This window comes from Eretmochelys imbricata, chromosome 9 (assembly GCF_965152235.1).
Source record: "Eretmochelys imbricata isolate rEreImb1 chromosome 9, rEreImb1.hap1, whole genome shotgun sequence".
NCBI lineage: Eukaryota > Metazoa > Chordata > Testudines > Cheloniidae > Eretmochelys > Eretmochelys imbricata.
This window is the reverse complement of record NC_135580.1, coordinates 4,678,108-4,691,895: the sequence shown is the minus strand read 5'-3', so window position 1 is coordinate 4,691,895 and position 13,788 is coordinate 4,678,108. Positions and strand designations below refer to the sequence as shown.

General features: G+C 47.7%; 1 protein-coding gene across 1 annotated transcript in view; it reads left to right on the top strand.

Annotated features, from left to right (window-relative positions):
• LPP (LIM domain containing preferred translocation partner in lipoma) overlaps positions 1–13,788 on the top strand; it is a 394,796-nt gene that overhangs the window by 196,274 nt on the left and 184,734 nt on the right. The window contains exon 6 of the mRNA XM_077826260.1: positions 13,121–13,243. Within this exon, the coding sequence (XP_077682386.1) occupies positions 13,121–13,243 (123 nt within the window). The remainder of the gene's footprint in view (positions 1–13,120; positions 13,244–13,788) is intronic.

Below are 13,788 nucleotides of genomic sequence, written 5' to 3'. Positions count from 1 at the left end.
CTTGGGCATAAATGCTTCAGCTCCGATCCTCCAGGATGTATGGGGCACAGGAAGGTAGAGTTGACAAAGAAAACTAGGAGAAGGGGATGGAGCACACGTCTCTAAAGCAACTCCCATTCTTCACGAGTCAGCAATTTTCTGTACTGTAGAGTAGGCTCAGTTGGGACACCTCTTGGACCTTTTTGGGAAAGAATTTTTTTCCTTCCAGGAAAAATTCTGACAAAACTAAAGTTTTCATTTGCATCAAACATTTTCTTTTGAAAAATTTTCAAGTTTTAGTTAAAGGGCAAAATGTTCAACCTTATTTTCACATTTCTGGGAGTGCCATTCTCCACCCAAAAGAAAGGGGGTGTGTGTGTTGGGGAAATTTTTAGGAGATGCCACATCACTCTTGTAAGGTGGCGGCATACCCATAGCTGCTGCAGCCTGCCTCTGCTCTCCAGCCATTCTCTGTCTGGTGCGTGAGAAGGAGCTTTGCTTCCCTGTGAGGATCAAAATGGCAGCAGTCTGTGAAGAGGTACCTAGTTATCTGGAACCAGCAAATGCACTTTCTCCTCAGCCTGCCGCGTGGGAGAGTCCTGTCCCCAGGGGATGACCTATAACCCTTTTCCGGGGAGATACCAGACAGGTGCAATAGCTATTGTGCTATACGCTAAGGAAGTAGCCGGTTGGAGAGTGGGTGTGGAGTGCTGAAATTTTAGCCACCAGGCCAGAGCTAGCTCTGTTTGTGAGAAGCAAGAAGGAGCACCCTGTCCGGATGTGTTGTCCCATTCAGAATTCCAGTTTACAGGGTCAGACCCAAAATATCCACCTGTCTGTTCTCAGGGAGCGCTTGCCAAGTTTTCAGTGGTACCATTGGCTTTGCATGGAGTTTCAGGTGCAAGAAGTCTCAAAATCTCAAAGTGAAACAGCCTGAACCATCGACTTTTACATGATCTATATATGTGTTTGCCTGAAGCCTGAGTCCAGACTCTTTGGGATGCTCTTGGGTCCTTGCAAGCTTCTGTTCTGTAAGGAAGTGGATAAACCAAGAGAGATTGCAACCAACCCTTTCCATCCTTCCCTAGCAACTGGTGTGGAGCATGCAGCTACAGTGTTGGAATACTGTAAGCATCAAAGAAATAAAGGGTTAAATATTTTTTTTATCTGATCTCAGTGTGTTTTGCAGACTCAAAAACTAAACAAACCTCTCAACCCTGTACTTTGTTTAAAAAAATAAAATTCCTTAGCCTGCAAAAGAAACATGGCTATTATAACTGAAAGAGCTTTAAAGATCTATTTTGCTTTCCCCAAGTGATGCTTTTCATTTTGTTTCTGCACTTCACTCAGTTTGGACAATTAAAAAAGTCAAGTTCACTTTCTTTTCTCCTTGTCAGTTTGACACTGTGCTTTTCAGGGAACCCATTCAGGAAAGCACTTCGGTAGGTGCTTAAGTCACAGTGAGGTCAATAGGATTTAAAAACATGCATAAAGTTGAGTACTTGCTGAAGTGCTGCCAGGATTTGAGGCCAATGATGCCAAGCTGCTGTATGTAGGGTTTGAGTTCCGAAAACAGTTTTTACAACATCCCGTTCAGACTTGGTTTCGTAAAATGGTTCTTTTTAACAAAACCTCCATCTTTGATCAAAACTGCTTGACTGTGTCCCTTTGAATAAGCTCTTTATTAAACTGTCACAACATACAGACAAGCATGGGACAGAAAAGAGGAAGCAAGAAATAACTGAAGGCCAGAGAAAATTAAATGGTGCAGAGAAGGGAGGCCTGGGAAGAAGTCAGAATCTGGGCAACCCCAGCTTTGGAAAATGATGTTACAGAAAAGAGGTGGATTTCAGAGCTAAAGCCTCGATTCAGCTAAGTCCCTAAGGATCTGCGTAAGTCTCATTGAAGACTAAATATGGCTGTAATTAAGCACGTGCTTAATTAACTGGCTGCTAATTGTCCAAGAGGGTGACCAATATGCTGTCTGTCTCTATGTGTTTTTTTATTTCATACCATGTTTTTTTCTATATTAGCGTATTCCTTGTCTTTGTTCACTTAGGCCAGGTCTACACATAGTTTTTGTATCAATTTAACTATGTTGGCTGTGTTTTATACAGATACAGTGAAAGTGGAACATCCCCTTGTGCGGACACAGTTATACTGGTATAAAGGTGTTTATACTGGTTATTCTCATACATTTGGTTTCCACACCTATACAGTTAAGGTAGTGCAAAAACTGGTTTGTAGACAAGCCCTTACAAATGCCATCAAGCCTTTGTTTCTAACTTTCATAGATTCATAGAGTTTACAGCCAGAAGGGCTCATTGGATCAGTGGTTCTCAACCAGGTGTCCGGGGCCTCCTGGGGGGCTGCAAGCAGGTTTCATGGGGCTGCCAAGCAGGACTGGCATTAGACTTGCTGGGGCCCAGGGCAGAAAGCCGAAGCCCCACTGCATCGGGCCAAAGCCCGGGGCCCTGAGCCCCATCACTTGGGGCTGAAGCTGAAGCCTGAGCAACTTAGCTTCGTGGGAGCCCCTGTGGCGTGGGACCCTGGGCAGTTGTGTTGCTTGCTACCCCCTAATGTTGGCCCTGGCTTTTATATGCAGAAAAGCAGGGGCCGTGGAGATTTTTATAGCCTGTTGGGGGGGCCTCAGAAAGGAAAAGGTTGAGAACCCCAGTGTTAGATCCTGTTTCACGAGCCATTAAATTTCACCCAGTAACCCCTGTATTGAGCCCAATAACTTGTTTCACTAAAGCATCTCTTCCAGAAAGCCTCCAGGCTTAATCTGAAGACATCAAGAGGTGGAGAATGGTAGTTTGTTCCAGTGGTTCATCACCCTTGCTGTTAACAATTTGTGCCAGATTTTTAATTTGAATTTGTCTGGCTCCGGCTTCCAGCCATTCGTTCTTGCCTTTCTCTGCTAGATTAAAAATATCTTTAGTACAGAGGTTTTCCAACTGCGGGGTCTGCCCCCCTACGGGGGCGCTGAAGAATTTTGGAGGGGGGGGAGGGAGCAGTGACGGTGGCCCCGCACAGTGGGGCTCAGGGAGGGAGAACCACCTCCACCCCCGACTCACCTCAGCAGGCCACCCAGCCTTGCGTGTGTCTATGTTTGTCTGGGTTGGGGGTGCAACCAAAAATTGTAACTCAAAGATGGGGTTCAGCTCGAAAAGTTTGAAAACTGCTATGCTGGTACCTGGTCTTTTCTCCCCATGAGGGTACTTGGACACAGTCATTAAATCACCTCCCAGTCTTCTTTTTGGGAAGCTGAACTGATTGAGCTCTTTAAGTCTTTCATTGCCAGGCATTTTATCCAGCTGTGAAATCATTTTTGTGGCTTTTTCTGTCCCGTCCAAATTTCCAGCATCCTTTTTAAAAGGTGGACGCTAGAACTGTCGGCAGTATTCTAGTGTCAGTCCTGCCAATGCTGGATATAGAGATCAATCAACTCCCTGCTCCTGTGATCTAGTACCTTGTTTATACATCTAAGGGTAGCATTAGCTCTTTTTTGACACAGGATCACACTGGGAGCTCAAGTTGAATTGCTTGTCCACTATGACCCCTAAATCCTTTTCATAGTCACTGCTTTCCAGGAGATAGCGCCCCACCCCCATTCTGCATGTCTCCTGCACTCCTTATCTCCGGTTGTATAATTTAAGTGATTGGCCAGATAAAAAATTACTGTGACCTCTCTGCTGATAGAATTTTGTTTGGAGGGACTTTTACAATAAGTCTTGTTAGTCAGCTATACTGTATACGAGTTTCTTATCTGGACCCTTACCAGTTCGTAGCTCTGGACAAAACGTGCTGGTGGTTCTTTCAAAAGTTTGCAACTGAACAGTGACTTAATACAGCTTCGAAACTTTACTATGCAAAATTGAAAAGCTGCTTTCCCTTCGTTTTTTAATAGCTTATGTTTAACACAGTACTGTGTATTTGCGCCTTTTTTGTTTTGTTTTGGTTTTTTTGGGCTCTGCTGCTGCCTGCTAGCATGCTTCCGGTTCCAAATGAGGTGTATGGTTGACTGGTCAGTTCGTAACTCTGGTGCTCTGAACTCTGAGGTTCTACTGTACTATATTTATAGCATTTTGTGACTATATATATTGGAGGTAATTGGTTACTGTTTGGTTGCGGTTCCCGTCAGAGGTGGATGCTGAAATAGCCAATATCTAGTTTTAGTTCCCAGTTATTCTGCAGGCAACATAATGTGCAGGGAACATTAACTCAACTTAATGGCTAATTAAACATCAATTTGTGATGAGGCTGGAGCATATTTTAAGTTAGTGGGGGGAATGGGTAAGGAAATGGGAAACTTTAACAGTGGCCATTATTATCAATAATGAGCCCTAATGGAATTTTTATTAATGCAAAGGAAAAGATTGTATTCCTTGCTCCTGTGAAGTTAGCTACAGTCATCAACAGTCTTGCTGATTCAGAAGGGTTTCATGGCTGGCGGATGGACTTTATCTCACCCCATGAATAGAAAGGCGCGTTGTCCTGCAGAAGACGTAAAGAAAAAGTGACACATTCCATTTTCTGTTGTATATTCTGCTGATGAACAAAAACATTTTGCTAATTCAATTTAATTCCCAAGGACGAGCAGTTGTAATTCCACCCGGAGAATATTAAATTGCCTTAATGGAAAAATAAACTAGTTTTATTCCTACCCACCCCATTTAGTTTTCAGACATCTTGATGTACCTTCTTAGTGTATTAATACACTTCTCAGCTCACTGCGGATTTTGCATCTGGTAGCACAGTGTACACAAGCATCCTGAAGTAATGGCAAATGCCATTGTGCTGCTGGGTCTGCTACTCTGACCAGTGTCAGGTCCTTGGAAATGCTTCTCTTTTTCTCCGTAGGCAGCAGCTTAACATGCTGCTCTCTCTCACTGTGTGTACAGCTAGGTAGTGAAGTGTGTGGCCCTCTAGACTAAACCTATTTAAAATGCTGTCCTACGGTGGAAATTAGATCTAGCGAGATTTGAGCACTACTGCACCTTAACCCTAGTTCAGCCTTGAAATCTGAGCCCTAATCCAGCCCAGATTCTAGTGTTTGTGCCTGTTCACACTGCCCAGCCAAACCAGCTGTGGAAGAGCAAGACAGGTACTGTTCTCTTCCAGGCATCTTCAGCACAGCTGTCATGCAAGCCCCGATAGTAGAAGTGGGAGAAAGAGAGACCATGGCTTGATTTCCAGCTTCTCACATGGAATTTCTGAGCTGGCAGTCAGAAATCTTTTCATGCAGCTTGTACGCTGACCAGTGTGATCTGGAATCATTGAAAGAAAAGGAGGACTTGTGACACCTTAGAGACCAACCAATTTATTTGAGCATAAGCTTTCGTGAGCTACAGCTCACTTCATCAGATGCATACCGTGGAAAGTGTAGAAGGTCTTTTTATACACACAAAGCATGAAAAAATACCTCCCCCCACCCCACTCTCCTGCTGGTTTGTGTGTGTGTGGGGGGGGGAAGTGAGAAAACCTGGATTTGTGCTGGAAATGGCCCAACTTGTTTATCATACACATTGTAAGGAGAGTGATCACTTTAGATAAGCTATTACCAGCAGGAGAGTGGGGTGGGGGGAGGTATTTTTTCATGCTTTGTGTGTATAAAAAGATCTTCTACACTTTCCACAGTATGCATCTGATGAAGTGAGCTGTAGCTCACGAAAGCTTATGCTCAAATAAATTGGTTAGTCTCTAAGGTGCCACAAGTACTCCTTTTCTTTTTGCGAATACAGACTAACACGGCTGTTACTCTGAAACCTGGAGTCATTGAGTGAGAGCTGATACAGACCCTCTGTATTGTCATTTGTCGAGTCACTTTTCGGAGCCTAATTGTGCCGCAAGGTGTCGCCTGCATTGTTTGCAGTTGCTGCCGTAGCCTCCTTCTCTAACTAGTTTTCTCTCCCACGTAATGGGGAGTTTTAAGGGTTACGTGTTGTCTTTTGTAGACATGCTTCTGTACCGGTTCTATGGCAAACGCCCTGGATAATCTGCCTTCAGCACCTGGTCTAGCACATCAGTAGGAAACACAGTGGAAAGCACAGACTCCCTTTAGTTGAGCTCTGCTGGTGAAGAACATTTCAAGGGCAGAAGATTTCTTTCTCTTCCCTTGCTGGATATGCAATCCTGAGTCCCCAGAGCCGAAAGCTTCTTTGGTGACCTCGGAAGCAACAACCAAACCGCACCTCGGACACTTGCAGCACAGGGGCCAAGTCCCTTAGCGTTAGGCCCAGAAGCTCCTTGGAAAGCAGTTCAGTAGTGGAGGGCTCTCTGGCATGCCGTTCTCCTTGCCCATCTGCCATGGTGGCTCAGCTCCTCAACACGTGAGGTAACTAAATGGCCAGTTCTGACAGGATCTGGGCACCATTTGTAGGTGCGGAAACGCAATGGCTCCTTGCCCACGAGTCGATCCTCATCGTGGCAAGCGATTTCAGCTCAAGGCCACTAATTGGCCGTGGAATTACATTGGATGATTATTTGGAGCTTGATAGCATTGACAGGCACTTCTCCGTCAGGACCAGGAAACTTGAATATGGAAAATGGAAGAGACATTAGGGTAACTTAGTGGATAAAGTACTGGCCGAGGCCTCAGGAAGACCAGGGTTCTGTTCCCAAATGACCTGCTTGTGTGCAAATCGCTTCCTCTCGCTGTGCCCACTTTCCATTCCCTCTCTTTTTGTCTGTTGTCGACTTAGACTGCAAACTCCTCAGGGCGTGACGGCCTCTTACTATGCTTGTGAACAGTGAGACCGACAGGTGCCACTGTGATACAGATCATGAATAATAAAGACTCTATGCCTTTTCCCCCCCTCTTCTGTCTCAAAAAAGTGTCCAAAAGACTATGTGGCAGCCCTGTTGCCTATAGCATAGTGTGCTATGCTAGGGATTTTATGGCATGCACTGTGAATTATGGCCTGTCCGTCAGAGATGCAGACTGGTAGACATTCAAGGTGGTATTTCCATGAATTTGCCTGCATGACCTTGCCTGTAAATGTTCGACACTCTGCCGCTTCTGTGACCTGTGAGGGGCTTCTGATCTAGGCCTCTGGCTAGGGCTTGGTGGGGGAAGCTTCTGTGATACGGAAGAGCCTAGTGGCCATGATATGGTGGTTGTAGCTTGTCAGATGCAATCAGCAGCTTACCTACATCGTCTATCAACTCACAAACCTATAAGGAAGAAGGTGGCTGCCAGGCAGCGTTCTGTACCCCAGCGTTACCTGAATGGATCAGTATTGGGAACTACCAGGGGGTATATTGCGCCACCAAGACCCAAACGCATGCCGTGGCTTTGGGCGTGAATCCAGAACGCAGCTGAACCCAGCCGTCGGAGGAAAGGCACCGATGAACATGAACACATCCCACATCCGGAGCAAGGTTGTAGTCTGCTCACGAAGGTACAGAAGTCACGCTGTCTTTAGCCGTGCTTAGCAAATGATTCTGTCACACACCTGTCTGTAAGCCACAGCTATACCACATCACACTTACCACGCTAGGCATCTTCAAGCACTGCAGGTTACCTGGTTAATCCTCACAAGGCAAGAAGCCCATAAAAGGATTGTTGTTTCCATTTTTAATGGGGAAACCGAGGCACGGAGAGCCACGCTCTCACATTAGGTTTGCACTGGAGCTGGGATTGGAACTCAGAAGCACATGGCTCCTCATCCTGAGCCCCTAGCACCGCCTCTGACTGTTGTTCCCTCTGCATCCCGAGAGGTTATATTTATGTCACGTGCCATACAGTGGGGCAGAGATGCTAACAGGATCCCTGCCAAGAGAGGCATCTGGCACTGTTATTTGGCTGGTGCTCCTGTTATTATTCATTGGCTGTTTATGGGGAGAGCAGTAAAGTCTACCCACCACCCAGGGAGACACTGTGGATGGAGGGCAGTCACGACCCCTAGCTCCGTGCGCCTCTTTTCCATCCTTTGGAGGTATTTTCAACCAGGTTCACCAGGTGGAAGTATTTAGGGGGAGAGACTCCAAAGTGCACAGCATCAACCGAACCCTAACCCCACTGATGTCAATGGGCTTTTTACCCATGACTTCCATGAGAGCAGAGCTAGGCCAATGCCAAGTGCTTTCGAACAGCCCACTCTTCACTTCACATCAGTGTCTTTTGTTCCAAGAAAACCCAGCAAAATAAATCCGGCAACGTTGTTTCACCTGGGAGAGGGAGAGAAAATAAATCAAACCCTACCTTCTTTTTGCTTTTATCCTTCCTGTCATCACAAGACTCAAAAGTATAGTCCGGGGCTGGCTCCAGCCAGATGGAACAGCAGGGAAGTTCTATTCTATTAGATCCCTGGTTCAGCCACGTCTGTTGAAATCACAGCAGTCGCATCTAATGAAACCTCCCATCGTTTCAGATTTGTTTCAAAAGGCTTAATCTTGCCATTTTTAAAGGGCACTGCTGCTTTTCCAACCCGTCCCTGATGCCCAGAACAGCGATTTCACATCAAATCTAGCCTCTTGGATCCCCCCTGAATGCAGGAGTCATGTTTTGTCTTTGCACGCTTGTTTTGTGGGGCAGCCTCCCTTGAACTATTTTAATGTGTATTTGGGGATTTGAAACAAAACCTTTGCTCTTGTCTTTAGGTTCAGGTGGGAATACACGGTGGCACTTCCCCCCATAGTTAAATAGGAGGTAATTGTGGTGAATATGGGGCATACCTGGGGAAGTGTTGTATACATGCGAGGCACACTGTGCTTTGGACTTGTGGGACTTTGGCTGCACGGGGGCTCTGTGCCACACCCCCACACCCCCACTCCCATTTGAAAACCAAAAATAGAGAGATTGGGGGAGCAAGCTAGGGACACAGGTTTCAACTCCATTGAAATGCATGGGAGTGGGAGAGCTGTTTTGGAGGGACAGACTGGGGAAACTGGTCAATATTTTGTGTGTGTATCTACTGTATAGATTGAAGTAGCACCTACAGAGGCCAGCCAAGAGCAGGTGTGCAAAGCGCTGTACAGACACACAATAAGAACATAAGAACGGCCATCCTGGGTCAGACCAAAGGTCCATCTAGCTCAGTGTCCTGTCCTCCGACAGTGGCCAATACCGGGTGCCCCAGAGGGAATGAACAGAACAGGGAATCATCAAGTGATCCATCCCCTGTCGCCCGTTCCCAGCTTCTGGCAAACAGAGGCTAGGGACACCATCCCTGTCCATCCTGGGTAATGGCCAGTGATGGATCTATTCTCCATGAACTTATCTAGTTCTTTTTTGAATCCTGTTATGAGAGACAATCCCTGTACCAAGAAGCCAACAGTCTAAACAGACAAGGCGGATGATTGGTGGGAGGGGAAAGAGAGTCACAGAAAGGGGAAGTGACTTGATCAAGGTCACATAGCAGGTCAATGGCGGAGCTGGGAGTAGTCTCCAGGTCTTGGACTCCTAGTTCAGTTCCCTACCAACTGGACCACGATTATATATGAAATACCCCTCCTCTGTATGGACAGCTGGTGTATACCTGACCTACCAGCAAGATATCTTCCCTGGTCTCACTTCTTTAGCTTTAGTTCTGTCTAAACCTAGTGCCAACTTGCCAGTCCTGCAGCTAGCTTCATTTCCTGCTCCTACCATCCCAGTCCATGTGTGGGGTTTGCCAGAGACTGCAGGGCTTTGCAGAGATGTGGGGCTGGCTGCGAGCTGGTGGGAGCGGGTAGCAAAAGGAGCAGGTGGAAGAGCTGGATGTGGTGCTACTTACGTTAGATTGCACGGCCATCCCCAAAGCGCCTGGCTGGTCTGACAAGTATTGCCCAACTGCCTGGCTTCTGGGCATATCCATGCGTCACCTGAGGCTCCTGTCTGACACACACACACACCCCCCCCCAGTGTGCATCTCCTGCTGTCTCCCCCCATAGCTCCTCTGCTCTCTCTCCCCCAGTGCGGTGGCATTACCGCGAAGGACCCTTCCTTTTCACACGCTGCTCCTCATTGTCCCCTCACTGGTGGGACCCGGCTGCTGCAGATGGATACGACTTTGATCTGCCACAGTGCTTCAATATTGCAGGTGCAGAGCGAAACCACTGTTGCATAAGCAGCTCTGGGTTACATAGTTTGTTTCCACTCGTTAGCAATGCCCTTTCCTGCCTCAATCGCGGCCCAGCTCTGCTCTGCCTCTTGTGGGTTATAAGGTCATCAATAACTTGTGGAAACAAATGATGCATCCAGAACTGTCCTAGTGTGTCCAGTACACGGCAGATACTATTGTGTATGGGATACAGAGCATTGTTCTGGGTCCCTTGTGTGCGCTTTAGGGTAGGCTCCATTGCCTTCTTTCGTTTCACTCCTGCTTGTCTGCTCCGGGAAATTGCAGTGCAGTGCCCTCGTGAGGAGCGCTTCGCTGGAATAGCTATCTGAAGTGTTGTGATCGCTTTTGATTGGAGATCAGCCAGGAAAGGAGTTCTAGGAGTGACTTTTTCCTGCTAAAATGGCCCTGAGGACTTAGGGGATGATGCAGCAGGTACAGGGTTTGTCATTTGTGCAGGGCAATCCAATACCGCTGCACGTTTAGGAGAGGATTTCTTGTCTGCTCTCGAATTGATGACTGGCATCTAACTTTGAGCAGTGGTGATGATTCACAGAATGGAGAGTGTTCTGAAGGAGTCATTCTGATGCACGCTGACCGATTCCACACAAGAAGCTGGGTTAAGAGAACGGGAATGGTGCAGGGGTGAGCGTGCGTAACCTTGACTCTGCCCTCTTGCACGTGTGGGTTAGGATGGCCTTCACTCATGTAATGGCACCCAGTTTCACCAATTCAGAGCTATATCCTACATAGCCTTCCTTAGGCGCAGCTCGGGGTTTGAGCTTATTGCAATGCTTATCAAGCTGCTCAGGTGGGACTTAGGCTCCGGCCGCTTCCTTTGTCATTTTATCCCTGTGTGGATTGGGAGGTGCTGTGGGGTGGGGAGAACAGAATGGGTGAGATCCTGACCCTATTGAAGTTGATGGGAGTTTGGCTGTTGACTTCAGTGGGGTCAGGATATCACCCCATGACTCCAAAGCTACCCTCCCTTGCAGACGTATTCCGGTGGCGGCAGGCAGGACTTTGAGAGCCACTCCCCTCCTCTCCCTGCTCCTGCAGTGTAGCCGGTTGGGGCGATGGGTCGCCCACCCCAGGACTTGAGGCTCTGAAACCAGCCACCAGACCGAGCTACTCTGGCAGCAGGTGGTCGAAAGCTTGTGCGTCTCCGCTCTCCAGGGCCATGCGTTGCAGCTTGTGCTCGAAGTGCTCTGGTAGCGAGTGGGGAATGGAGAGAAGAGGAAAGCACAAAATAAAGGAGAAGGAGAGAAAAAAGGGAGAGGGACAGAGAAGATGGAGAGGAAAAATAAAGGAGTTGAGTCTGCATCTGTGTTGGATGAGGGGTAGGGAAGGGAGAGAGGAGCTTGAAACAGCCAAAGGCTGGGAATCCTGGTGATCCCGTCTGCTCTGTATGAACCCGTTGTAGGATTGGGCCTCCTGCACCTACAAGGCGCACAGTAAATATTGCTCTTGCTCCTTCTTGGCGACTTACAAAGCCTATTGGGAGCAGGTACTCTGGGCTCAGTGGCGGGGTGGACTATGGGGGAGTCAGTGCACTTGGTCATGCCTCATGGCCCACCAGACTGGCCTGGTACCCTCTGCCTGGCTCTCCCTACCGGCAACCACTACTGTGCACTAAGAACTAAGCTTCCAGCCCGGCTTTCCTCTGGGCTGAAGGCTCTAGAGCGAGTGCATCTCGGGTCCTGATACGGCCTCATGGCAGGTGCTGGGATTAGCAAATGAAAATCCGTTTCCGTCAGAGCAGAGCAGGGGTCGGTAGGGCTGGGGACGGATTTATGTCACAGCTGCTGCGAGCCATGCCCGAGGAATTCACTCACTGACAAGAAAGTCAGGCTAGCAAGTCTGGCTGCTGTTCTCCCTTCAGGCTGACCGAGATCAGGGGCATGTGGAATCTGCAGAAACACTCGCAAACAGGCGTGGAATAATTTATCGGGCTGGGTCGGCTAGCATGCATTGTCCGTTACTTCGGCTTGGTCAGATCTGGGGCAGCGCCTGGTTTTTTACCCACTTCTCCAGCTGAGTGGATGAGGGTGCTTGCCCAAGGCCACCCAGTGAGTGGGCGGGACAGAGGTAGCGTACCAGAGTCGCTGGCTCCTGGTCCTGTGCTCACTAACTACTAGACCTAATTCAGACAGTCCCTAAAGAACTGCAGCATTTCCTTGCTGTTCGAACATGTTCTTTCTAAGGACCTTACGCAAGGGTTTGGCTCCATTGTAGCATCATAAAACACTATGGCCAAGGCATGAAAAAGAGCATTTGAAAGGAAATCATTTTACCTCCTATTAAAAGTTACACTGAGGCAAATTTGGCCTGTCTTTCTCAACACAACCACACTCACGCCACCCTCCGCCGTCTGGCCTGCCAGAAGCCGCTGGGCTCTAGGAGGTGGCATTTTTCGGGTGAGATGTAAAAGAGGAATCCTGATCTCTCGTGGTCATTAAAGATCCCATGGGCCTTAATGCAGGATTGTTAACACCATTGCCCTGTGGGGATTCCCAATCAGGCAATGGCATTCTGTCTCCTCCAAATTCCCTTTGTGGTATCAATTAGATACCATGTTCTTCCTTCCATCTTGAGCTTACCCGTTGCTTTCGTGGTGTTCAGTGCTGTTCAATGACAGCCATGCCGCGTTCCAGGGGTGGGGGACACGATTCCCTTGCAATAACACTCCCAGATGCCCTTTTGAATGCCCATGCTCAAACCATCACACCAGGCCTGCTGCTAAAATATAGCTGCCTACTCATTTATGCAGCACCCTCCAAACCGCACTAAGATAATTTCATAATCCTTAAATAAACCTTCCAGAAACCATAGGGGAAAATGTGAATTACAAATTAAAAACCAGACTAAATCCTTTTGCAACTCAGTTGTTCCCCCTGCCTGTCGTCCGCTCCCCCTCTCCTATCCCCAGTCTGATTATGGTAGCCAGCTATAATATGTCAGCATGTTTATCCATGCGTCACCTGAGGCTCTGGATTTGTTGCCAGGGTGTGAAAGTATCTCCAGGTGATGAAAATCAGAAACTGCATGCGGGATTGAGCCATTTAAATAGTTTGAAATTGTGTTTCTTACTTGGCTAGGTAAATCCCGGTGAGAAGACGCTTGAAGAAAGACGATCCAGTTTAGATGCGGAAATAGATTCCTTGACCAGCATCCTGGCTGACTTGGAAAGCAGCTCCCCATACAAGCCACGGACTCAACAGGTTAGTGTTTGAGCCCCTTTTTATGCCGAACGGTGTGAACTTTGAGAGAGAAATCATGACTTTTGGAGTCAACTTGCAAACCGGTTTGTGTTCACTGGGAGTACGCAAGCCGGTTTTGTATCTTTATAGCATCCAGATGTACCTGCCGAAGGGACAACAGGGGCAGTGGCAGGCGTGTTTAGGTGTCTGTGTGGAGCTGGCCAGAGGTGCCACCATAAAAATGGCACCCTGCGTGCCACGATTTTCTTTCAACAGTAGTTGCTGAATTAAAAACAAGCTCAAAGGCGTGTTTTATCTGTCACTCCTGGCAGCCTGACCCTGCTGTCTGAATATCAAGCTGTGTTCTTTTTGCTTTGCTGTCTAATCAACGGCAGATCTATGATCTTCATGCTTGGATCATAGCACAGCTGTCAGTGTGGTTGATAAAACAATAATGCAGAATGGAACCTCGCTTCCTCCTCCATGTCTAGATGTGGGCTGCAGGGCTGATTTGTGTCCCTATGATTCTGGGGACACCTAGGAAGCAGATCTGTGCATGTTATGTG